We start from the raw sequence: 27999 nt of genomic DNA, 5'->3' as shown, positions 1-27999 counted from the left end.
AAGCGTTTTGATTGGTCCACGTGATCATATTGACAGACGAACGAATGACCGGATCTGTGATTAGTTTGATCAACTGCCTGAGGCGATTCACCAAGGCAATATTCTCGACGATACATACACAAGAAGGAAGGTGTGATCTGCACTGTGACGCACTGACAGTCCTCGCGTGATTGAATCTGTCCCCTTTTGCGGTATCTCGTGCACTGTCAGGTATGTTATGTCAAATTACCTGTGATCTACCTGTGATCTACCTGTGAAGCATATTCGGATTGTCTATAGCACCCACTTATAACAAATGCATCACTGCGTATCATTTCTCCGAATCTGTACGCTACTAGTAAGCATATCGACAAGTAAATGATCTTAGAAACCTGAGACATGTTCGTATACCGCTTTCTTACCGAATGTAAACATATAATTGGCGCATGCGCAGCGTTTGTATACAAGCTCAAGCTCTGGGTGACACGCTGTAAAGGTGTTCAAGGGGATTTACTGCATTAAGTACGCAGAACAAGCATGTGACAGGTGGGTTGAGGGATAGGAGAATCATTTCTGGTTTGATAGGTATCGAAATTTTAGATAAGATGTATTTTTTGGTGCTGTGAAACTAGCCGCGCATCTCGTTCCCCACAGACCTCTTATTCAGGGGCACGGTGACCCAGTCGTCTGAGGCGCCGCAATTCGCTGTTCAGAGTTGCGTCCCTTGGGCACGCCAGAAACCTATAACTGTGGGTTTGATTCCCGGTTCACCTCGATTATGTTTCTAGGTTTGTTAGCATCATTCCCATGCTCTTGGGTTTCACCAAAGTGGTAAATGTCTGAGACCTGCATCACTTCGGGCTTTCCTCCCATATGATGTGCTGTCATTTAACTGGAAAATGTTTCAAAGCAGCATTAAACAGAACTCTATAAAATAATCAAGTCTGCAAAATTTCATTTAATATTTCTCAATCACAGACATTTTTTGTCTCTGTTGAACTCAGTTCTTTGATACAGTTTATCATCCAAAACTGGCACCCACAGCAGATATTGCTTGGGTGAGATCAAGTGATATCTACATTATGAATATCACTGCAATGAAACTGCATCACAATGCTTTGCAAACCGTTGATGGGTTAACAAATTCATGTTTAACAATCAACCAAATCTGTCAATATTATGGAGTTATAAGACACATAGGGCTGAAGTCCCCAAATAGTTTAATTCCTGCAAATATCTAATTTTCCTTTTCTTCATGTTTCAGATAAAGAATGAGTGATTGATCAAAAGCTCTCAACAGATCAATTTTCTCATCAGAACCATTCACACCTCCATAATAGAATACACCCACGTAGTGTATAGAATACACCCATATAGTGTATAGAATACACCCATATAGTGTATAGAGTACACCCATATAGTGTATAGAGTACACCCATATAGTGTATAATATAGAATACACCCTCTGTGTAAAAGCATCAGGCTGCAATTTTACACTCCCCAGCATTAAACCATCACTTAGCAACCCCCACCTAAACTTTTACTGTTTCATTTCACCTAAATACAGTTACAGTGTCAATATTTATGTACTGACTTCATAATGTCTGGAAATATCTTCTGTATCACACTTGCAGTATCTGGAAGGTCAATTTGTAGAAATTGTAACAAGTATATTGAAAAGAAAACATTAAGAATTGGGAAAGATATTCCTAACCCATGTGACGATAACGACGAGGGCTGGGGTGATGTGACTCTATGGTACCACCCTGCCTGCATGTTCAAAGAGTTTGACCAGGAGAAGGCAAAGGAGAGGAAGATCAAGGCACCGGAGGATTTATTCGGATTTAAAGAACTAAAACAGGGTGAAAAGGACACCATTCTGGGATTCATTAATGGTGAGTCCTGTTGCATATCATACCATGCATACAGAGCTCCAGATAAGCTGCGTAAAATACACATAAAAAATGCAGAAATATGCAGTAAAATAAAATCCAAGCGTATCAAATACGCAATGAACATTACAGATTTGCTACAAAAATATAACTTGTGCGTCATGAAAATATTGTGAAGTAACCCTGCGTATTCGATTAGCAAATCAGCAACTTATTTTGAAATTATAAATGGACATTCCGTCTACCTTGCCAAACTCCACGATGACAGTTACATGATGATCATTTGCCATCACACTTTCTTGTGGAAGTATCATGGTATTTTTGAGTCCTATAAAGCTCTCGAACCCACACGACACCAGTTTGCAGGGACTAGATGAATAGTGTTTTTAAATATTTAACTTAAATACCCACATGTGTAAAAACTAGTGGGTAACCGAAATTTGACTACCCAGATAGAATTACTGATACCCAATGATTTTATAATGCTTATCTGGAGCTTTGATGCATAGTTCAAGACATCACTGGGAGATAACCATGGATGTGACCGCTGCATCGGTGGATCTCACTGTTAAACTTCTCGATGCAAGTATCGATCACAGTCGCACACTAGACGACTAAGCTTGACGTAAGAGGCGACTAACGGGATCGGGCGGTCAGGCTCGCTGACTTGGTTGATGCATGTCATCGACCCCAACTATGCTCGTCGTTAGAGGCGACTAATGGGATCGGGCGGTCAGGCTTGCTGACTTGGTTGATGCATGTCATCGACCCCAACTGGGGTAGAATAGATCTTCAGCAATCCATGCTTGTCGTAAAAGGCGACTATGCTTGCCGTAAGAGGCGACTAATGGGATCGGGTGGTCAGGCTCGCTGACTTGGTTGATGCATGTCATCGACCCCAACTGGGGTAGAATAGGTCTTCAGAAACCCATGCTTGTCGTAAAAGGTGACTATGCTCGTCGTTAGAGGCGACTAATGGGATCGGGCGGTCAGGCTCGCTGACTTGGTTGATGCATGTCATCGACCCCAACTGGGGTAGAATAGATCTTCAGCAATCCATGCTTGTCATAAAAGGCGACTATGCTTGTCGTAAGAGGCGACTAACGGGATTGGGTGGTCAGGCTCGCTGACTTGGTTGATGCTCATGTTGTCAATCACTGGGTTGTCTGGTCCTGACTCGATTATTTACAGACAGCCGTCATATAGCTGGAATATTGCTGAGTGCGGCGTTAAACAACAAACAAACAAACTAAAAAACATCATCAGTATGCCAGGTATTTGGTCGTCCTGACTGTGAAAAAAATTGCCCGGGAACCACAGATAAGAGCACAAGCAAGTATCATGATACGTATCAGATCGGGAGCAAAGTATTGTGATATGTATCAGATTGTACAGTTGGTGCATCGTCCTAGCCCAACATTCTACCGTGACAAAATAAACATCTACACTCTTTGGTTTTCCTTCCACATCAAGCTGACACGCTGTGATTTAGCTGAAGTCCTGTTCAGAGCGGCGTTTAGCCCAACACGTGCCAGGTCCTCCTACTAATTGACATACTCCCCTCACACTTGCAGATGCTAATATGAAGAGGGAGGACAACTCTCTCTGTCAGTTCCGTTCTCTCTGTACCAGGATATCTGAAGAAAAGAGCGGCGCTGGCAAGACCGCTGTTGTGTCTGACTACCTCAAGAATGGAAACAGTGGCAGTAAGTTGACACATCTCAACTCATTGTGACATGTCGGTTTTATTTATAGACAGATTATAGGCAGATTCCACCTCTTGTATCACTTGCGTTTGCTTCACACAAAATGGCGGCGTCCAGTCAGGACGATCTGATCGATAATCAAGATCTATATTGTGAAAAAACGGGTCTTACATCGCGAAATGCATCAAATCACGTGAGCACCTTGATTAAAAACATGAAAAGATTTGGAAAATATCTGCTGACAACGAGTTGGCGGTGCACATACTTTGTAAATCCTGCAATCAATCGAAATCTACACGACAGTTTACGAACCGGATTTCGATTTCGGTGCACAAATTTGATTGGACTACGCATAGACTCGTTAGTCCAGCCATAATGTAACTCCATAATACCAGCCTTGTTCGGCAAGGGTGGAAACTGGACTTTTATAGTCAGTTAACTCTCTTGCCTTGTGAAGATGCATGTTGAAGACCCGGGTACAATGTGTGAAGCCCATTTCTGGTGGCCCCTACCGTGATGTTGCTGAAATATTGCTGAAGGTGGCGTAAAACAATACTCCCTTACTCAATTCACACTTATCCACATATGATGCATGTCGCGAGGTAAGACCTGGTTTATTGCAATACAGATCTTGATTATCGATCAGATCATCTTGACTGGGCGCCGCCATTCTGTTTGAAGCAAATGCATGTGATATGAGAGATGGAATCTGATTAGTCAATAGAAGGGACGTAAAAGGGACATAGAAGGGACATAACTCATAACAGTGGTGCTACAATCAAACCACGAAATTCCAGCCTTGTTCGACAAGGGTGGAAACTGGATTTTTACAGTCAGTTAACTCCCTTGCCTCGCATCCTCTTTATATCCAGGGCTAGTATTTCGGTAATTATATTGGTAATCTGCGATTGTAAAAAACATGGAATGGACCCAGGGGTTAGTGTAGGTTTACTGAAATATAGAGAATGTTGCCTCCGGAAGATGGGTTTAACTCAGCTTCTACAGTATTGTTGTCATCGCTTTATATGAGGGGTCGTCGGGTAGCCTAGTGGTTAAAGCGTTCGCTTGTCACGCCGCAGACCCAGGGTTTGATTCCCAACATGGGTACAATGTGTGAAGCCCATTTCTGGTGTCCCCCGCCGAGATATTGCTGGAATATTGCTAAAAGCGGCATTAAACCATACTCACTCACTGACTCACTTTATATGGCTGTGATGATGTCAGTGTGATGTAAAAGTTCAACTTACAGTAAAGTTCCTAATAATATATGTTGGCATCGCTTTTTATGTGATGTCAGTGTGATGTAAAAGTTCAACTTACAGTAAAGTTCCAAATAATATATGTTGGCATCTCTTTTTATGTGACGTCAGTGTGATGTAAAAGTTCAAATTACAGTAAAGTTCCTAATAATACGTGTTGTCATCGCTGTGTATGTCTGTGATCTTTTTGATATGATGAAAACTCCACTCCAGTACAATTTGTGTCACTTCCAGCCGGCTTCAAGGGCGATGTCCACATGTTGATGAAGTGGCTGTTGCCAGGCGTTGTCAAGACCAGTTTTAATCTCGACGACAAACTACTTGTCAAGCTATTCAGTCAAGTTGGTACTTCTTTTTAGATGCGTTTGTTCCCTCTCCAGTTGATTTATCGTTTAAAAGTCAGACTCAACTTGACATAAAGTGGAAAAGTTTGTCAAATTTAGCACAAATTTAATTTAGATTTTATTACATTAATTATTTTAACTGAACATACAAAATGACTATTCCTAAGTATTACACTTCAATATCTTGTATGGGTGGCCCAGTCGTCTAAGGCGCAACGATTCACTGTGCAGAGTTGCGTACTTTGGGCTTCAACATATGATTGTGGGTTTGAATCCCGGTTTGCCCCGATTATGTTTCTAGGTTTGTCAGCACCATACCTGTCCTCGTGGGTTTCACCGAAGAGATAAACGTCTGAGACCTGTATCACTTCGGGCTTTCCTCCGACATTAAGCTGACACACCAAGATATAACTGAAATACTGTTGAAAGCAGCGTTAAACCCAACTCACTCACTCACTCACTGACATTTGTATGGGTCTTCATGGCTTGCAGTGCATGTATGGTACGTGTCGATGTATTTGTCACCACAACATGCAGCTTTTTTAGATGAGGGCCTGAAGAGTTTGGTCATGTTGTATTTTTCAAAACTTTAGGATCGTGAGTGAGTTGGGTTTTACGCCGCTTTTAACAGTATTCCAGTTATATCACGGCGTGTCAGCTTAATGTGGGAGGAAAGCCCGAAGTGATGCAGGTCTCTGACGTTTACCACTTCGGTGAAACCCGCGAGCACGGGTATGGTTCTGACAAACCTAGAAACATAATCGAGGCGAACTGGGATTCGAACCCACAATCATAGGTTTCTGGCGTGCCCAAGGGACGCAACTCTGCACAGCGAATCGTGGCGCCTTAGACGACTGGGCCACCCGTGCCCCCCTTTAGGATAGTGAAGCCAAGTAAATAAGAATAGTGTGTTTTAAGTGATGCTGTCAAATGTTCAATTGTGGCATTTTGGGGTATGCATTTCTGATCTTCATATTTCGCAGGGGGGATTTCAGTACCAGAAGATGTGTTATGTAAACAGTGTTGTAGATCAAAACAAATTAATATTTTGTTTGAATTTTTTATGATATTGAATTCAAGTAAATAAAGAAATTAAATAAATTGTATTCTTATTAATTTCTTAATGAAGCTGAAAATGGATGATAGTGTCATGTTTTTATATATTTTTTTGTGTGCAGATTTTTGGTACAAATCAGAAGGCGATGGAGGAGGATCTTGACCAGGTATGTTTAAGGTTTTGTCTTGTTTCAGCTTGTTCAATGATGGACAGAAAAGATGAGGTATAACAAGGGTCCTCTTTGAACCCCTGGAACTGTCAAATGTCAGGGGGCGGTCGGGTAGTCCAGTGGTTAAAGCGTTCGCTCGTCACGCCGAAGACCCGGGTTCGATTCCCGACATGGGTATAATGTGTGAAGCCCATTTCTGGTGTCCCCCGCCGTGATATTGCTGGAATATTGCTAAATGCGGCGTAAAACCATACTCACTCACTCACTCACTCAAATGTCAGAGTTACTGCTCACTTTGAAATATCGGTATCAAATTAGCAGACATGCTCAGTCTGTAAAGACTGATGAATGCCTTTTTTATTTCTTACATTTGCAAATGTTTTAATTGAGACATAAGAATGGCTAAAATAAGTGAAATAGGCTGCTTTTATATTTCTACTTCAAGAGAAAATCTAGATATGAACAAATCTGTGGCCCAAAATATACCATATGTTTGTATTGACTTTTATCATATAATGGGTGGGTTTCTCAGCAGGATAAAGCCAACGGTTTAAAATGGTTTAAATCTGTTGGGGTCAAATGCAGATAGAGATGCAAATATCAAAGGTCAAGTAGGGACTACTTTCACAGTTTATAAACAAACATGGTGTCGCCCTTGTCATTCGGCGATCAAGTCAGAATTAACCATCAGGAATCTCTAGAAACAATTGGGATAATGCTATCATTGTCAATATACTGTCTAATATACTGAAACTCAGTGTCTAACTGTGATGTAGCTAAGGCATTTTTCAAGTTTGGGCAATTTTGGAGATATAAATTGCAAAACAATTTTGCGAGAACACTATAGCCAAACGGGATCAGTTTTCATATCTGTGCTTGTACCTGCGGCGTGGAACCTTTTCATAACGTTATGACAGGACAAGCCAACTGTCAACAACGCCTGACTGGCTGTGACGTCTCATAGACTAGGGTTAGAGTTGCTTCCCTTTATTAAAGGGCAGTTACTCTATCGGACAGACCGATGGATTGCCACGAAAGGCAAGTAAAACAATTTGTGTAGGGGGGAGTTGTTGTTTTGCATATATGTAGTTATGCCACTGTATGAGAAACAGGTTTCAGTTGGAACTATTTTGGCTACTGTCATTGTCCGACTGACACATCACATACCCTCTGACTTGATATATATTAATGCACATGTAGCCGGGTGGTGGTGCTAACTCTGAATGAGTTATAGCCACATAAGTACCACCCACTTATAACCCCCTAGTATTCATTCTATACATATATACATACATATATACATGTTCATCTATTATCACTTCATTCTGTGTTCATTATATGTTGTCCTTGTCTGCAGTTGAATGTCAGCCAACTAACATCAACCCTGATACCCTTTTGCAGCCTCTGTGAGTTCTCCAGCTTCACCTGGACTTCCCCCTATCTATTTTTAGATATGCCCACCACTTCATGTGACTGAAGCATCTTGACTTCCTTTAATACCTATTCAGATGCTACCTTTCTTCTGATTGACCCTTTGGTCCACTTCTTTAAACTTCCTTTCTCACCTGCCCTCCTCATGCATTCTGCATGAACTCTTTATGGAGGGAGGACTCTTCTTTACAGGTGAGAAACATTTCAATATTCTTATCTCTTTCCATCCTGCTTTGGAAACAAATAAATTCATAGAAAGGGTATCACAGCTTTTCATTCAAGTAAAATATATTTAATTGCATTATTATTTAATTTGTTATATCTAAATATTTGCCAGCTCACACATTTTGTGTTACATTAATTGAGCACATGGTCTTCAACCATGTGCTTTAACCATGTGCAACCCAATGTATCCTTATAAATTAATCTGTTTCCTTTTTGGCTTAAATTAAGTTATAACAATTCTGCATGAACTCTTTATGGAGGGAGGACTCTTCTTTACAGCTTCCCTCCCACCATCTACTCCAAAGGAATAAACATCATCATCATCTTCAAGAACTGCCTCATGTTTTGACTAGCAGCCCAGTGGCTGGACACATCACACCACGCCCGGCTACAAAATGGCGCCCAACGTGGGGCTGAGCACGTTCATATCAAATTTGAGCAAAATAAGTCTCAGTACCCTACGATGCGGCCCGGGACGTGCCTTCTGTTGACGGGGAAGTATGTATCAGGGCGTGAAGTCATCCCACAGATGACTCCACACCCTGCTACACACACATTCCAGGAAAATGTTTAGGTAATGTTTGTGAGAGATGGTTTGTGGGATGTGTGAATAGAATTGAAGAATGACATTATATGATAAAGAGGTTATCACGCTTGTGTGTTTGGGGATGGTAAATGTCCTGTATTAGAAATAAACACTTCGTAATTAGCTTGCCAAGGCTCGTGATCACGTCTATTTATTGACATCTTCTGAATAACCAGCTTCAATATTAGAAAACCGTTTGCCCCCAAACTAAAAAAGATTAAGATAGGGGACATATTTTAGCATTATCTATACATTTAGTGTTGTTGTAGGACCAATGATGACTCACTATGAGATCAAAGGCGATGACTGTTCTTTATCCTGCAGTAATGTACACGTTTTGAGTTATGTCATAATGGCGTGATGTCACAATGCTGTTAAAACTACCTCCCATGTGAACTAACGTGTCCTTGCTTACACCGTTTTTTCAATAGTGTCAAGAATTGTCAAGCAAGATTGCACATCCACAACAATGATGGATCAGCGAAATATGAATCTTTACGCTTGTTGAATAATTGAATGTTATTACCTGGAAGAAATATGGCAAGATGATGTCAACCAGCTCTTCCAAACATTCGAACAGGACAGCAGCCACAAAGATGTCCAAGGCCCACGGAATTATGACTTTGTGTCTTTGGACACATGCGTGTGCAATCCTTGTAGCGAGGCACACCTGTTGCTCAGTGTTGTGCATGTATCAACATGCTGCAGTCGAACATAACGAAAGATGTTGCTCTTCCTCAGCTATGGACGACGCCATATCACGTTCCAGGCCCCCATTCACTTGGGTTGGAACTGTACTAACATCAAAGCACTTGTACGCAAGCATCCTTGTGCTTTAATTGTGATAGTTCAGGGCAAAACTATACTTTATTACAGTACAAAGGGTGGCAGAGCAAACTTTATTTCTTTATTGTTGGATATACAAAGTTAAGTTCTCTTTCATATGATTTTGTATCAATTAAAAAGATTTTGCTAATTTTTCAACTTATGCACATTATGCGGGCCAATGAGCGCCCTTTCTATACATATTTCGGAGATAAACCTGTTGTGTTTTGAAATTTGAGGTAGTCTATCTGTAGATAAGATACCTCTTATTTCAATTGGGAACCCAATCTCATTAAAATCAGACCTTAGTTCTTGCTACCGCTAAACAAAGATCCGAGGACATCCAATTACGGGTCACGTCAGATCGACCTTGCATGAACCTTGACCGACCAGTGGAATGACCAATCAGAAACCAGCTTTCTCGTGCTTTACGGCACAAATTTCAAATTGGCGACTACGCTTTAAAACATATTTTGACAAATTCTCGATTACAAATTTGAACCCTGAACAAAAGAACATTCTGGAATGGCTCATAGATGGTCTGGAATGTAAGGATTCAGTCGTTAAACCCGTAACTATCGTTCAGAATACACCAAGTTTTCGAGATTGCATGATTAGAAAGCACATTCCGACTGTCACTTTCATAATCTGGTAAGCGACGCACTGATTGGTTGGATGAAAGGTCATTCTGACGCGACCTCAAATGGGATGTCTTCAGATCTTGGTTTAGCGGTAGTGAGAACTAGGATCTGATTTTAATGAGATTGATTGGGAACCAAGGGCTTTAGCGTTCCTCAGTGTCATGGTAGAATTATATGTATATCTAAGTGTGTGTCCTGGTATGTGTGACTCTGTGTACAGTAAACTTTGTTTATAATCAACACGCTTAGAATGAACTGACCATATTACAAACTTATTTTTTAGTACCGGCCAGTTGTTGTATACATGCTGTATATATATATATATGTATAAAGTTAGTAGTTTGAGCTCGTTATAACCGTAGTTTACTGTATATTGTACACAGGTAACTCTACATGCTTAATGTGTGTTTGTACAGGGAGATGTGTCCAGGACAGTCAAGGTGTGTTTTGAGAAAAGCAAAAATGTGACACCATTGAAGGAGAGTATGGTGTCCTTGAGAGAGGTGTGTTTAATAATCTGTATATATAATTTCTATATCAGCCTATCATGTCGGGATCAGTATAGATATATTGCCCGAGTGCGTTACGAAGAGGGGTCGTGATATTGCCTCGTCTGCATGATAATGATGATAAACTAGATGTGAAAAGAACTGGTTTCCTTAGTCATGAATACAGAGGTTAATGTTGGTTGGTTGGTTGGTTTGTTGTTTAACGCCGTACTCAGCAATATTCCAGCTATATGACGGCGGTCTGTAAATAATCGAGTCTGGACCAGAAAATCCAGTGATTAATATCATGAGCATCAATCCACACAATTGGGATTGATGACATGCATCAACCAAGTCAGCGAGCCTGACCACCCGATTCCGTTAGTCGCCTTTTACGACAAGCATAGTCACCTTTTACGGCAAGCATGGGTTGCTGAAGACCTATTCTACCCTGGAATCTTCACGGGTCAGAGGCTAATGTGAGACATGGGACAGAAGGATTGGTCAATGTTTTTAGGTTAGATCATTAGTTGTCAGTTGCTAGCAGAATAGCAGTACGGCTTACCGACAACAATACCAACATATGTCCTGATAATAATAATACCGTATTCGACATAATAAGCGCACAGGGCGCTCTCAATATTAATAAATAAGGGTTCTTATTAGAATATAATTTTGGTGAGAAAAAAAACAGAGTTGGAGGAGTGTAAATTTTGTGGTTTATGCTGACAGCTTGAAATCATACAAAAGAAGAATCTGTGCGTATTATACACGACAGATATAATTTTTCAGAAATTGATTGCCCATAATTAAGGGTGCATATAACACACGAGTCTGTATTATACACGAATAAATAAGTCTTGTGTACATTGATCAATCGGAAGGGGTGCTAATTGGGATTGTTCACTAGCCAATACAGTAGCAAATATCGCCGTGGGTGCTTATTAGAGCGGGGTGCTTATTACATCGAATACGGTAATAATAATATGGTGTATGTTTATTATTCTCCGTGCTATGATGCAGTGTTTGACACTGGTCCAAGGGACCAGCACATAGAAAAGTCTACTGGTCCTGCTGGGTCTCTGCTTGACATAGTGGTCCTGGCCAAGAAAGGTTTTAAATCACAGAAATTTCATCATGTCCACCAACAAGTGAGCGTGCCTACTTGGAATGAGAACCAGTGAAGAAGGTGACTCCTGAACCACGCAGGGTTGTTTAGGTTCATGACTGTAGACGTCTTGTGTTTCAGATCAATGGCCTCCTCACTTCACTGTCTCAGTCTACCACGGAGGAAGGAATGCTCAAGATGCTGTCCAAAATTATCAAGAGGTGATTTGAGATATAGCATGCGAGGTATAGCCCCAAAGGTATCCCAGGGCAATCCTCAAAACTTTTATAGATTTTTTGATCAGACATCAAACTTTTGAACTGGTCCCTGAACAGACTCTTATTACACATTCACTAACCTTGATCCAACATTTACTGACCCATGATCCAACATTTACTGACCCATGATCCAACATTTACTGATCCATGATCCAACATTTACTGATGCATGATCCAAAATTTACTGACCCATGATCCAATATTTACTGATCCATGATCCAATATTTACTGACCCAAGATCCATTATTTACTGATGTATGATCCAACATTTACTGATCCATGACCCAATATTTACTGATCCATGATCCAATATTTACTGACCCAAGATCCATTATTTACTGATGTATGATCCAACATTTACTGATCCATGATCCAACATTTACTGACCCATGATCCAATATTTACTGATCCATGATCCAATATTTACTGATCCAAGATCCATTATTTACTGATGTATGATCCAACATTTACTGATCCATGATCCAATATTTACTGATCCAAGATCCATTATTTACTGATGTATGATCCAACATTTACTGATGCATGATCCAACATTTACTGACCCATGACCTAACATTTACTGATCCATGACCCAACATTTACTGACCCATGATCCAACATTTACTGATCCATGATCCAACATTTACTGATGCATGATCCAAAATTTACTGATCCATGATCCAATATTTACTGATCCATGATCCAATATTTACTGATCCATGATCCAACATTTACTGAACCAAGATCCATTATTTACTGATGTATGATCCAACATTTACTGATCCATGATCCAATATTTACTGACCCAAGATCCATTATTTACTGATGTATGATCCAACATTTACTGATCCATGACCCAATATTTACTGATCCATGATCCAATATTTACTGATCCAAGATCCATTATTTACTGATGTATGATCCAACATTTACTGATGCATGATCCAACATTTACTGACCCATGACCCAACATTTACTGATCCATGACCCAACATTTACTGACCCATGACCCAACATTTACTGATCCATGATCCAACATTTACTGATGCATGATCCAAAATTTGCTGATCCATGATCCAATATTTACTGATCCATGATCCAATATTTACTGATCCATGATCCAATATTTACTGACCCAAGATCCATTATTTACTGATGTATGATCCAACATTTACTGATCCATGATCCAATATTTACTGACCCAAGATCCATTATTTACTGATGTATGATCCAACATTTACTGATCCATGACCCAATATTTACTGATCCATGATCCAATATTTACTGATCCAAGATCCATTATTTACTGATGTATGATCCAACATTTACTGATCCATGATCCAATATTTACTGACCCATGATCCAATATTTACTGACCTATGATCCAACATTTACTGATGCATGATCCAACATTTACTCATCCATGATCCAACATTTACTGACCCATGATCCAACATTTACTGATCCATGATCCAACATTTACTGACCACCATGACCCAACATTTACTGATCCATGATCCAACATTTACTGACCCATGATCCAACATTTACTGATCCATGATCCAACATTTACTGATCCATGATCCAACATTTACTGACCCATGATCCAACATTTACTGACCTATGATCCAACATTTACTGATGCATGATCCAACATTTACTATCCATGACCCAACATTTACTGACCCATTATCCAATATTTACTGACCCATGATCCAACATTTACTGACCACCATGATCCAACATTTACTGATCCATGGCCCAACATTTACTGATCCATGATCCAACATTTACTGACCCATGATCCAACATTTACTGACCACCATGACCCAACATTTACTGATCCATGATCCAACATTTACTGACCCATGATCCAACATTTACTGATCCATGATCCAACATTTACTGATCCATGATCCAACATTTACTGACCCATGATCCAACATTTACTGATCCATGATCCAACATTTACTGACCCATGATCCAACATTTACTGATCCATGATCCAACATTTACTGATCCATGATCCAACATTTACTGACCCATGATCCAACATTTACTGACCACCAAGAGCCAACATTTACTGACTAGAATGATCCAACATTTATTGACTAGAATGATCCAACATGTACATTGGACAATGCCATGAAACAATTATCTTTCATCCTTTGAGGTTGAAGTTTGTCATGTGATGGGCTTGTTTGTTTCAGATGTACCAGTGATGGGCTTGTTTGTTTCAGATGTACCAGCGATGATCTGATGATGGTGGTTCGCGTCATCAAACACGACCTTGGCATCAACGCGAAGGAAAAACATCTGTAGGTTAATCATCCTTGATTGGGCAGTGTCTCATAGCTCCAGGCTATTATGGTATTCACCCTGGACACGTTCACAACCAAAGCTTCATTTCAAAAGTGACAACACCGTCTCCATGTTTCTTATCAACTTCGCTCAGAGTTACACATGAATTTGGGGACTGTGGTATAGCCTAGTGGTTGAAGCATTCGCTCTTAGCAGCGAAGGCTCTGGTGCAATTCCCCAAATGAGTACAAAGCGTGTAGCCCATTTCTTGTGTCCCCTTCCATGAGATTACTGCAATATTTCTAAAAGCGGCATAAAACCATACTTATAGCTAAAATGGATAGAATTATCATAAAACTGCCGGCATGTTATCAGAAATCAGCATGCCACTGTAACTTGATAATGCCCTCATATTGCTTGTCGACGGGCCACTATCAAGGCTGTTGTTAGGTGATGTCATAGGGTAGGGATAGGTGGCGTCAAGTTCATTAGTGACGTCATCTTCTTTGTTCTATGACGTTTCCATATTTGTAAAAGTTGGTCACTGACATTCGTGTTGATTGCAGTAAATGTTTCAAAACCGATATTGTTGTTTCTTTTTATTTGATAACAAATTCTATCCATTTTAGCTATAATAATGGTATCGCTATTTTTCAGGGCATTATCATTTGCAGAAGCCCTCGGTCTTTTCAACTTCACTCCTTTGTCGGGCAGTTAATGGAAGACCTCAGGCTTCTGCAAATGATAATGCCCTGAAAAATAGCGTTTCCCTTATATTACTCACTCTCCTGAATGAGAATATGTCCTAGTTCCACATCAGTAATTGAGACCTCAGCTGTATTAGTCCTCAATAGACTTACTCCAATCGGAAGCCTGAAAAAAACGAACCTTTAGCTGGAAAGTAATATTCCTGAACAGTGATGAGTATTAAGGTGGGAACACATTCCCAGTTCACTTTGAGACCTCCCACAATCTCATTAAAATCAGATCTTAGTTCTTGCTACCGCTAAACAAAGATCTGAAGACATTAGGGGTCATGTCAGAATGACCTTTCATCCGATCAATCAGAGCGTTGCTTACCAGATTATGAAAGAGACTGTTGGAATGTGATTTCTAATCATGCAAACTTTAACATGGGGTATTCCAAACGATAGTTACGGTTTTGACGACTGAATCCTTACAATCTAGACCATCTATTAGCCATTCCAGAATGTTTTTTTCGTTCAGGTTTCAAATTTGTAATCGAGAATTTGTCAAAATATGTTTCAAAGCGTAATCACCAATTTGAAGTTAGTGGCGTAAAGCACGAGAAAGCTGCCTTCTGATCGGTCAAAGTTCGCACAAGGTCAGTTTGACGTGCCCCGTAATTGGATGTCCTCAGATCTTTGTTTAGCGGTAGCAAGGTCTCATATAAATGAAATTGGACCTCCCACAGCAAGGGGAGTGAAGCGCTGGGGACACTGCTGCTTGTTTCAATCGTGAAAGAAACCGTTTAATTTCACTGGATGGCTATTTATGGCAGTTTAGAGCAGGGGTCCGGAAAATTTAAAATCCCAATCGGACATTTGCATTTAGGCCACGCCCCCTTCAAATAGCGTATTTAAGTACGACTTTTCACACACATTACAAGTTTACGTATTCATAATATAATGAATTATGAATTGTTTCAATTTAAATTGTTTAATTCACCGGACAATTAATAACAAATAATATCATTTTAGATTTACATGGAAAACATACGTTTTAGAGTCATCTTTATCTTTGATAACAGATTAAATGGCCTTCACCCAAATGCATATCAAGCCTTCCAGATTTCTGAGGACCTGAAGCATGTTGTGAAGAGGGTTCAAGCCAACACACTGGAGAGCATGCCAGGCTTGAAGGAGAAGAAGGTAAGAATCTGGGCCTCACCCTTGACTCCAATACTTCCCATGTTGTCAGTCTCCCATACTTCCCATGTTGTCTGTCTCCCATACTTCCCATGTTGTCTGTCTCCTGTACTTCCCATGTTGTCAGTCTCCCGTACTTCCCATGTTGTCAGTCTCCCATACTTCCCATGTTGTCAGTCTCCCGTACTTCCCATGTTGTCAGTCTCCCATACTTCCCATGTTGTCAGTCTCCCATACTTCCCATGTTGTCAGTCTCCCATACTTCCCATGTTGTCTGTCTCCTGTACTTCCCATGTTGTCAGTCTCCTGTACTTCCCATGTTGTCAGTCTCCCTGTACTTCCCATGTTGTCTGTCTCCTGTACTTCCCATGTTGTCAGTCTCCCGTACTTCCCATGTTGTCAGTCTCCTGTACTTCCCATGTTGTCAGTCTCCCATACTTCCCATGTTGTCTGTCTCCTGTACTTCCCATGTTGTCAGTCTCCCGTACTTCCCATGTTGTCAGTCTCCTGTACTTCCCATGTTGTCAGTCTCCCATACTTCCCATGTTGTCAGTCTCCCATACTTCCCATGTTGTCAGTCTCCCTTACTTCCCATGTTGTCAGTCTCCCATACTTCCCATGTTGTCAGTCTCCTGTACTTCCCATGTTGTCAGTCTCCTGTACTTCCCATGTTGTCTGTCTCCTGTACTTCCCATGTTGTCAGTCTCCCGTACTTCCCATGTTGTCAGTGTCCTATACTTCCCATGTTGTCAGTCTCCCGTACTTCCCATGTTGTCAGTGTCCTATACTTCCCATGTTGTCTGTCTCCTGTACTTCCCATGTTGTCTGTCTCCTGTACTTCCCATGTTGTCTGTCTCCTGTACTTCCCATGTTGTCAGTGTCCTATACTTCCCATCTTGTCAGTCTCCCATACTTCCCATGTTGTCTGTCTCCTGTACTTCCCATGTTGTCAGTCTCCCATACTTCCCATGTTGTCTGTCTCCTGTACTTCCCATGTTGTCTGTCTCCTGTACTTCCCATGTTGTCAGTCTCCCGTACTTCCCATGTTGTCAGTCTCCCATACTTCCCATGTTGTCTGTCTCCTGTACTTCCCATGTTGTCAGTCTCCCGTACTTCCCATGTTGTCAGTGTCCTATACTTCCCATGTTGTCAGTCTCCCATACTTCCCATGTTGTCTGTCTCCTGTACTTCCCATGTTGTCAGTCTCCCGTACTTCCCATGTTGTCTGTCTCCTGTACTTCCCATGTTGTCAGTCTCCCATACTTCCCATGTTGTCTGTCTCCCATACTTCCCATGTTGTCAGTCTCCCGTACTTCCCATGTTGTCAGTCTCCCATACTTCCCATGTTGTCAGTCTCCCATACTTCCCATGTTGTCAGTCTCCTGTACTTCCCATGTTGTCAGTCTCCCGTACTTCCCATGTTGTCAGTGTCCTATACTTCCCATGTTGTCAGTCTCCCGTACTTCCCATGTTGTCTGTCTCCTGTACTTCCCATGTTGTCAGTCTCCCGTACTTCCCATGTTGTCAGTCTCCCATACTTCCCATGTTGTCAGTCTCCCATACTTCCCATGTTGTCAGTCTCCCGTACTTCCCATGTTGTCTGTCTCCTGTACTTCCCATGTTGTCAGTCTCCCATACTTCCCATGTTGTCTGTCTCCTGTACTTCCCATGTTGTCAGTCTCCCGTACTTCCCATGTTGTCAGTGTCCTATACTTCCCATGTTGTCAGTCTCCCATACTTCCCATGTTGTCTGTCTCCTGTACTTCCCATGTTGTCAGTCTCCCGTACTTCCCATGTTGTCAGTCTCCCGTACTTCCCATGTTGTCAGTGTCCTATACTTCCCATGTTGTCAGTCTCCCATACTTCCCATGTTGTCAGTCTCCTGTACTTCCCATGTTGTCAGTCTCCCGTACTTCCCATGTTGTCAGTCTCCTGTACTTCCCATGTTGTCAGTCTAGTTTACTTCCCATCTTGTCAGCCTCCAGAACTTCCCATGTTGTCAGTCTCCCATTTCATGTGTCTGATGACTTTTGATCACTCACTCATTCACTCATGACTCACTCAGACAGGAAACGGCGACAGTGACGACAGTGACAGCATGGACGACCTGAAGAAGACACCGGTCAAGAGACCAGCAGGGGATGAGGGACTGACCACATCCGCCAAGAAGGTGACTTGACTACATACCATCTACTCCACTAACAATTTCAACCCAATTAACAGGATATTATTAGACCAATATGGTAGAGAGGCCTGAATGTTCTTCTAGCTGTGTGTGTAGCTGTAGTCTTTGTATCATATAGTTACAATTTGATTCAGTAGATGAACAAATCATGTTATAGAATACCTTCTCAGAAAATACAAGGTTTATGTTTCTCGCCGCACTCAGCAATATTCCAGCTGTATGACAGCGGTCAGTAAGTAATGGAGTCTGGACCAGAACGTCCAGTGATTGACATCATGAACTTCGATCCATGCAATTGGGATATGATGACATGCATCAACCAAGTCAGCGAGCCTGACCACCCAATCCCGTTAATAGCCTCTTACGACAAGCATAGTCGCCTTTTACGGCAAAGGCAAACATGGGTTGCTGAAGACCTATTCTACCCCGGATCTTCATGGTGCCTACATACATGTATACCAAGTTGTCTGGGAATAATTTGCTTCAGTGCTTACAAAATCACTGTAGTATCGATAACATTGAACCTTCTCTCTGGATGACAGTAGAACTCTGACAGAGGAGAAAATTATGTTGCAGCATACAAGAGATTTGCTGTGCGGTTTCTCTAAACTGATCCCACTGAGAAGTAATTCCTCATGTCCACAGAGAAGTAATTCCTCATGTCCACAGAGAAGTAATTCCCCATGTCCAGAGAGAAGTAATTCGCCATGTCCACAGAGAAGTAATTCCTCATGTCCACTGAGAAGTAATTCCTCATGTCCACAGAGAAGTAATTCCCCATGTCCACAGAGAAGTAATTCCCCATGTCCACAGAGAAGTAATTCCTCATGTCCACAGAGAAGTAATTCCCCATGTCCACAGAGAAGTAATTCCCCATGTCCACTGAGAAGTAATTCCTCATGTCCACAGAGAAGTAATTCCCCATGTCCACAGAGAAGTAATTCCCCATGTCCACAGAGAAGTAATTCCTCATGTCCACAGAGAGGTAATTCCCCATGTCCACAGAGAAGTAATTCCTCATGTCCACAGAGAAGTAATTCCTCATGTCCACAGAGAAGTAATTCCCCATGTCCACAAAGAAGTAATTCCTCATGTCCGATGTATTTCAGAGTAAACCAGAATGCAAGACGGCCCCAGCAGCCAGCCCCTCCAACGTATCGGCCAACATCTTCACAGGCTGCAAAATATTCCTGCCAGAAAACACTGACAGCTTCAAGGAGCTCAAGCAGTATATTATAGAGTATCCTTCACTTCAGTGTAGGGCGGTCGGGTAGCCTAGTGGTTTAAGCGTTAGCTCGTCACGCCGAAGACCCGGGTTCGATTCCCGACATGGGTACAATGTGTGAAGCCCATTTCTGGTGTCCCCCGCCGTGATATTGCTGGAATATTGCTAAAAGCGGCGTAAAACCAAACTCACTCACTCACTCACTTCAGTGTCAGTACTTCATTGGTTTGTATACACTGTGGCTCCATACCCTGACACTGTGGCTCCATACCCTGACACTGTGGCTCCATGCCTTGAGACTGTGGCTCCATGCCTTGACACTGTGGCTCCACACCCTGACACTGTGGCTCCACACCCTGACACTGTGACTCCACACCCTGACACTGTGGCTCCATGCCCTGACACTGTGGCTCCATGCCCTGACACCATGGCTCCATGCCTTGAGACTGTGGCTCCATACCCTGACACTGTGGCTCCACACCCTGACACTGTGACTCAATACCCTGATACTGGCTCCACACCTGCTGTGGCTCCATACCCTGACACTGTGGCTCCATATGCTGACACTGTGGCTCCATGTCCTGACACTTCGGCTCCACACCCTGACACTGTGGCTCCACACCCTGACACTGTGGCTCCATACGCTGACACTGTGGCTCAATGTCCTGACACTGTTGTTCCATACCCTGACACTGTGGCTTCTGAACCTGACACTGTGGCTCCACATCCTGATACTGTGGCTTCATGCCCTGACACTGTGTCTCCTCACCCTGACACTGGCTCCACACCCTGACACTGTGTCTCCTCACCCTGACACTGTAACTCCACATCCTGACACTGTGGTTCAATACCCTGACACTGTGGCTTCTGAACCTGACACTGTGGCTCCACATCCTGATACAGTGGCTTCATACCCTGACACTGTGGCTCCACACCCTGACAGTGTGGCTCCACGCCCAGACACTGTGGTTACACGCCCTGACACTGTGGTTCAATACCCTGACACTGTGGTTACACGCCCTGACACTGTGGTTCAATACCCTGACACTGTGTCTTCTGAACCTAACACTGTGGCTCCACATCCTGATACTGTGGCTCCACATCCTGATACTGTGGCTTCATGCCCTGACACTGTGGCTCCTCACCCTGACACTGTGGCTCTACATCCTGATACTGTGGCTCCACGCCCTGACACTGTGGCTCCACACCCTGACAGTGTGGCTCCACACCCTGACACTGTGGTTACACGCCCTGACACTGTGGTTCAATACCCTGACACTGTGTCTTCTGAACCTAACACTGTGGCTCCACATCCTGATACTGTGGCTTCATACCCTGACACTGTGCCTCCATGCTCTTACACTGTGGCTCCACGCCCTGACAGTGTGGCTCCACACCCTGACACTGTGGCTTCTGAACCTGACACTGCGGCTCCACACCCTGACACTGTGGCTTCTGAACCTGACACTGCGGCTCCACACCCTGACACTGTGGCTCCACATCCTGATACTGTGGCTTCATACCCTGACACAGTGGCTCCATGCTCTTACACTGTGGCTCCACACCCTGACACTGTGGCTTCTGAACCTGACACTGCGGCTCCACACCCTGACACTGTGGCTCCACATCCTGATACTGTGGCTTCATACCCTGACACAGTGGCTCCATGCTCTTACACTGTGGCTCCACACCCTGACACTGTGGCTCCATGCCCAGACACTGTGGCTCCACACCCTGACACTGTGGCTCCATACCCTGACACTCTTGCTCCACACCCTGACACTGTGGCTCCATGCTCTTACACTGTGGCTCCTCACCCTGACACTGTGGCTTCATACCCTGACACTGTGCCTCCATGCTCTTACACTGTGGCTCCACGCCCTGACAGTGTGGCTCCACACCCTGACACTGTGCCTCCACATCCTGACACTGTGGCTTCTGAACCTGACACTGCGGCTCCACACCCTGACACTGTGGCTTCTGAACCTGACACTGCGGCTCCACACCCTGACACTGTGGCTCCACATCCTGATACTGTGGCTTCATACCCTGACACAGTGGCTCCACGCCCTGACAGTGTGGCTCCACGACCTGACACTGTGGCTCCACGCCCTGACACTGTGGTTCAATACCCTGACACTGTGGCTTCTGAACCTAACACTGTGGCTCCACATCCTGATACTGTGGCTTCATACCCTGACACAGTGGCTCCATGCTCTTACACTCTGGCTCCACGCCCTGACAGTGTGGCTCCACACCCTGACACTGTGGCTCCACGCCCTGACACTGTGGTTCAATACCCTGACACTGTGGCTTCTGAACCTAACACTGTGGCTCCACATCCTGATACTGTGGCTTCATGCCCTGACACTGTGGCTTCATGCCCTGACACTGTGGCTCCACACCCTGACACTGTGGCTCCACATTCTGATAATGTGGCTTCATGCCCTGACACTGTGGCTCCATACCCTGTCACTGTGGCTCCACATCCTGATACAGTGGCTTCATACCCTGACACAGTGGCTCCATGCTCTTACACTGTGGCTCCACACCCTGACACTATGGCTCCACGCCCAGACACTGTGCCTCCACACCCTGACACTGTGGCTCCACACCCTGACACTGTTGCTCCATGCTCTTACACTGTGGCTCCACGCCCTGACACTGTGGCTCCACGCCCTGACACTGTGGCTCCATGCTCTTACACTGTGGCTCCACACCCTGACACTGTGGCTCCACGCCCTGACACTGTGGCTCCACGCCCTGACACTGTGTCTCCTCACCCTGACACTGTGGCTCCACGCCCTGACACTGTGGTTCAATACCCTGACACTGTGGCTTCTGAACCTAACACTGTGGCTCCACATCCTGATACTGTGGCTTCATACCCTGACACAATGGCTCCATGCTCTTACACTGTGGCTCCACACCCTGACACTGTGGCTCCACACCCTGACACTGTGGCTCCACACTCTGACACTGTGGCTCCACACCCTGACACTGTGGCTCCTCATCCTGACACTGTGGCTTCTGAACCTGACACTGTGGCTCACATCCTGATACTGTGGCTTCATACCCTGACACTGTGGCTCCACACCCTGACACTGTGGCTCCTCACCCTGACACTGTGGCTTCTGAACCTGACACTGTGGCTCACATCCTGATACTGTGGCTTCATACCCTGACACTGTGGCTCCATGCTCTTACACTGTGGCTCCACACCCTGACACTGTGGCTCCACACCCTGACACTGTGGCTCCACACTCTGACACTGTGGCTCCACACCCTGACACTGTGGCTCCATGCTCGTACACTCTGGCTCCACGCCCTGACACTGTGGCTCCATGCCCTGACACTGTGGCTCCATGTCCTGACACTGTGGCTCCATACCCTGACACTGTGGCTGCATGTCCTGACACTGTGGCTCCATACCCTGACACTGTGGCTCCACACCCTGACACTGTGGCTCCATACCCTGACACTCTGGCTCCACACCCTGACACTGTGGCTCCATACCCTGACACTCTGGCTCCACACCCTGACACTGTGGCTCCACACCCTGACACTGTGGCTCCACACCCTGACACAGTGGCTCCATTCTCTTACACTGTGGCTCCACACCCTGACACTGTGGCTCCATGCCTTGAGACTGTGGCTCCACACCCTGACACTGTGGCTCCACACCCTGACACAGTGGCTCCATTCTCTTACACTGTGGCTCCACACCCTGACACTGTGGCTCCATACCCTGACACTGTGGCTCCATACCCTGACACTGTGGCTCCATGCCCTGACACTGTGGCTCCATACCCTGACACTGTGGCTCCACACCCTGACACAGTGGCTCCATGCCCTGACACTGTGGCTCCATACCCTGACACTGTGGCTCCACACCCTGACACTGTGGCTCCACACCCTGACACTGTGGCTCCACACCCTGACACTGTGGCTCCACGCCCTGACACTGTGGCTCCACGCCCTGACACTGTGGCTCCATATTGACAATCCCAGACTTCTATTCCATGAATATCGTTTAAAAGCTGCCATGTTCTTGTCCTTAACTGTTGTCAGTTTTGACGGTGAAGTGTTGTCCGAGGCCAGCAAGAGATCAGCTACACATATTGTGTCTTCTAAAGGAAAGGTGAGTCAGTGTTTCAAGACCAGCATTTGTACCTGGACTAGTTTAATGGACATAATCATTGTGCAATAAATCCATTGCAGAATCTTTGTACACAAGAAAACTGGGATTAGTTATAGTAGTGAGAGCTTTTGTACTGTAGTATAATTGAAGAAAAATCTTCAAGACTGTAGCTCACCTGAAGTAATCATATGTGCAGCTCTAGCAATTTATAGAGGCTATAGCTTCAGAAGAGATGTCCAAAGTGTGGACATTAATAACTGACAGACGATGGGGCGACGACAACATAGTATGACATTAACTAGCTTGACTTTCAGTCAGGTGAGTTAAGATATTTGTGTTTCATCAGTTGTGACAGTGAGAGAAAATTTATATAACTACTACACATGCAGAAACCATAAGGCTGAAATCCATGGCATTGTAAGCGTGAAATATTTATATGTCATTGTTCTTGTTATTGATCATTGGTTTGTCTGGCCAAGCATAAACACTATTCACTCACAATACTTGGGGGGGGGGGGGGGGGGGGGTTGCAGTTGTCCAGAAACCTATGATTGTGGGTTCGAATCCCGGTTCGACCTGATTATTTCTAGGTTTGTCAGCACCATACCCATGCTCGTGGGTTTCACCGAAGTGGTAAACGTCTGAGACCTGCATCACTTCGGGCTTTGCTCCCACATTAAGCTGACACACCGTGAAATAACTGGAATAATGTTAAAAGCAGTGTTAAACCCAACTCCCTCACTCACATTACTTAGCCACAATAAAGATAGTTACATGTGGTGTGATGACTTGAGATTAATGAGAATGTCCCCCACCTCTCATCCCTTGGGTTTCCATTCCAGATGAGCACAGCGAGTGGCAAGGTCAAGGTCGTGACCCCTGATTGGCTGTGGCACTCGATCAAGAAGAAACAGCTTGCATCCACTGAAGAGTACAAGCCCTGACCATGCACATTCAGACTTTTATCATGTTTTACATATAACGAATCTTAATAATACATGTGTTGGCCCTGACCATGCACATTCAGACTTTTATCATGTTTTACATATAACAAATCTTAATAATACATGTGTTGGCCCTGACCATGCACATTCAGACTTTTATCATGTTTTACATATAACAAATCTTAATAATACATGTGTTGGCCAGAGCTTATTCAGTTGACACATGCAGTGGCTTCAAAGGTCACAATATTGCTAAATAATACTCACCCGATGAAGATACCACTGTTTAATAACAATAAGCTGGTATTACACAGTGTTTAATACCAACACACATGCTTATGTACTGCGGGAACGAGTTTCACCATAAAATCTATTTTATGGTCTTTTGTTTCACTAACGAACATTAAAAACTCTTAACATACCTGTACTTATTCAATGACATTGCACCGCCTCAGTTGTCTAGTGGTAGAGCGTCCGCCCGGAGAGCGGAAGGTCCGGGGTTCAATCCCCGGCCGCGTCATACCAAAAGACGTTAAAAGATGGTACTTGTTACCCTGTCTGGCCCTCCGGGGCTAAAACAAGGACTGGTCGGCTCGGAGTCAGTATACTGTGTCTGAGTGGGGTATTCATGTTAAACTGCGGCATGGTATCTCATTGAGCTAGCACTATAAATCGGCTTCAGTAAGGACTAGTACAAGCAGCCACACAAACACACACACGTACATGCACGTCGCTATATAAGTGCAATAATCTTGGACACGACGTTAAACCCAATTTCACCTCACCTCAATGACATTGCTGGTACAGATGATAGGTCATTGAGAAGAGCTCCTGCACACTCAATGACCCCAGCCAAGTTGCTGGGCTTACGTCCACAAATTACATCATTGGGCATTGGGGGGGCACGTATGAGGCGCCGCGATTCGCTGTGCAGAGTTGCGTCCCTCGGTCACGCCAGAAACCTATGATTATGGGTTCGAATCCCAGTTCCCCCGATAATGTTTCTAGGTTTGTCAGCACCATACCCGTGCTCGTGGGTTTCACCGAAGTGGTAAATGTCCGAGACCTGCATCACTTTGGGCTTTCCTCCCACATTAAGCTGACAACGCCGCGATTAACTTGAATACTTTTAAAAGCGGCGTTAAACCCAACCTCACTCACAATGAGACATAGATCTGATATATATATGTTCCATTTTTCACAATATTTTACATTTTGACCTTCATTCAAAGTGTTAGTTAATATTGTAATGAAATGTGTTTTTGTGTAGCTAGTGGTGTGGCCCAACACACATACATTTGTCTTTTGCAATATTGTACATTTCGACCTTTATTTGACTTAAAGCCATTACGCAGACAATTTCGTTAAAATTGTAATGACATTTGGTTTTGTGTAGTTAGCAGTGGGGCTTAACGTCTGTCTGTCTGTCTATACTCAATGCCAAAAGAAATGCAAACCATGGAAACATATAGAGAAGTATGTACTTTAAGAGATGTTTCCAATGTGTACCAATTAATGACAAAACTAACAATCAGTCAAGTGCTACCACAGAGTGACATATTTTCTTATCACGATATTCTGAACATGATTTTGCCAACTTTACACGCTAATCCTGCACGAGACGAATGGGGCATCTCAAGTCATGGATCTCTGACATCACGTGTGATGTGTTCTTGAGCATCGGTTCACACAACACACCAGTACATGTATTTTCGTTTTAGCATTGGTCCAATCTAATGAATATGACCAAGTCTTCATATATAAACCAACATATATGGTGTTGATGTTTCTTTTGGTGGTGAGTATATGTACAAAATGTTCCCTTTTTCACAGTATTTGACATTTTGACCTTTATTTGACCTTTGCCGTTTGAGTGAGTGAGTGAGTATGGTTTTAAGCCGCTTTAGCAATATTCCATCAATATCACGGACGTGATACCACATATTTTCCAACTTGCATTTAGCCACATGACACAGAGGAAATTTACCCCCCAAGTCTGATTGCAAAAGTTTTTCTCTCTTTGTTCAAACCGTATTTCTGCATTTGTAACAGAGATTTTTTTTTTTTCAACGTACAACATATTTCACGGTTTTCTTGTTTTCCCCTTTGATAATATGTAGATGTTCCTAACCTTAACTACCGCCTCCGTGGTGCAGTGGTTAGAGTGTCTGCCCACAGAACTGAAGGGCATTGGTTCAGTTCTCTGGATCCGTCCTACAAATAGAGGTACTTCTTGTTTCCCTGCCTGGCACTTTGCAATAAGGGGCTAAAACAAGGACTGGCGGCTCGGAGTCAGTATAATGTATCTGAGTGGGATGTCTATGTTAAACTGTGTCATGGAGTGTAGCACTATAAAAATGGACTAGAACAAGCAGCCACACACCAACCAAGAGTGAAATAATCTTGAACGTGACATTGGGCACGCCAGAAACCTGTGACTGTGTGTTCAAATCCCAGCTCGCCCCGATTATGTTTCCAGGTTTGTCAGCACCATACCCGTGCTCGTGGGTTTCACCGAAGTGGTAAAAGTCTACATGAGACCCGCATCACTTCGGGCTTTCCTCCCACATTAAGCTGACACGCCGCGATATAACTGTAATACTGTTAAAAGCGGCGTTAAACCCAACTCACTCACTCACTCACTGAAGGTGACATTAAACCCAATTTCATCTCATCTCATAATTGTCCAAAGGGAACGGTCAGTAAGACTTACTGGAATTTCACGACTCTGTCAGAATGTTATGTCATTCTCCACAATAAACAAATCAATACTCTCAAAGGAATCTCTTTTAATGCATAATAGCCATTATGTATGGCAACTACTCAACCATTTTTGTTCCAAATGTAATGAAATTTGGTATATGTATAGTTATTAGTGGGACTCAGCACATAGGTTCCATTTTGTTGTCTTGTGATCTGTGAATGATGTGCATAGATATTTTGAGAAATTGAGGTGAAGTTTGATTTTCAAGAAGTTTTCATCAAATACACAGCAGTTCGATCTTGCTTAATATCAGGTGGAGAATATTATACTACATTCTAACAACAAGGTAGAAAAACTTACACCCCTTTATTAACAAAATAGCTACACATTGCCTATGTAGACAGACTTACCCAAACTGCTATGATCTAACTACTAGAAAAAAATGTGTCAACAAAAATTTAAGAACCTTGCACAAAAAAACAGGAAGTGTCAGAATCGACAGCAATATAATATGAAATGTGAACAAGAATTGGGCAAATTCATCTAAAACACAATAAATAATAAAATTTGCACAACATCCTGTCATGTGACGATCACATGACAGGATACAACTGATCTATTT

At 43.4% G+C, this 27999-nt stretch overlaps 2 protein-coding genes across 2 annotated transcripts; both read left to right on the top strand.

Moving 5' to 3' along the window:
• Window positions 1–25222, top strand: LOC124149551 (DNA ligase 3-like). Its single transcript, XM_048395045.1, has 14 exons — window positions 1–210; window positions 1244–1874; window positions 3446–3577; window positions 5071–5177; window positions 6359–6403; window positions 10531–10617; window positions 11852–11931; window positions 14229–14306; window positions 16061–16181; window positions 18244–18348; window positions 19473–19603; window positions 23660–23729; window positions 24572–24681; window positions 24751–25222. The coding sequence occupies exons 2-13, from the start codon at window positions 1580–1582 to the stop codon at window positions 24671–24673; spliced, it is 1353 nt and encodes a 450-aa protein (XP_048251002.1). The 5' UTR covers window positions 1–210; window positions 1244–1579; the 3' UTR covers window positions 24674–24681; window positions 24751–25222.
• LOC125379112 (mucin-1-like) lies at window positions 19780–23644 on the top strand. Its single transcript, XM_048395044.1, has one exon. It carries the CDS (start codon window positions 20146–20148, stop codon window positions 22750–22752), a length of 2607 nt encoding a protein of 868 aa, XP_048251001.1. The 5' UTR covers window positions 19780–20145; the 3' UTR covers window positions 22753–23644.
• Window positions 25223–27999: the final 2777 nt, after the last annotated feature.

The sequence above is a fragment of the Haliotis rufescens genome, unplaced genomic scaffold, assembly GCF_023055435.1.
Source record: "Haliotis rufescens isolate VD_foot unplaced genomic scaffold, xgHalRufe1.0.p SCAF_139, whole genome shotgun sequence".
In the NCBI taxonomy this organism is placed as follows: domain Eukaryota; kingdom Metazoa; phylum Mollusca; class Gastropoda; order Lepetellida; family Haliotidae; genus Haliotis; species Haliotis rufescens.
Note: the sequence above shows the minus strand (reverse complement) of the source record. Positions and strands in the feature narration are given on the sequence as shown.

Coding starts and splice junctions, on each gene's coding strand:
- LOC124149551 (XM_048395045.1), top strand. CDS start 1,580: ATGTCTGGAAATATCTTCTGTATCACACTTGCAGTATCTGGAAGGTCA. Junction 1,875..3,445: donor CATTCTGGGATTCATTAATG/GTGAGTCCTGTT, acceptor TCACACTTGCAG/ATGCTAATATGAAGAGGGAG. Junction 19,604..23,659: donor CTCAAGCAGTATATTATAGA/GTATCCTTCACT, acceptor AACTGTTGTCAG/TTTTGACGGTGAAGTGTTGT.
- LOC125379112 (XM_048395044.1), top strand. CDS start 20,146: ATGCTGACACTGTGGCTCCATGTCCTGACACTTCGGCTCCACACCCTG.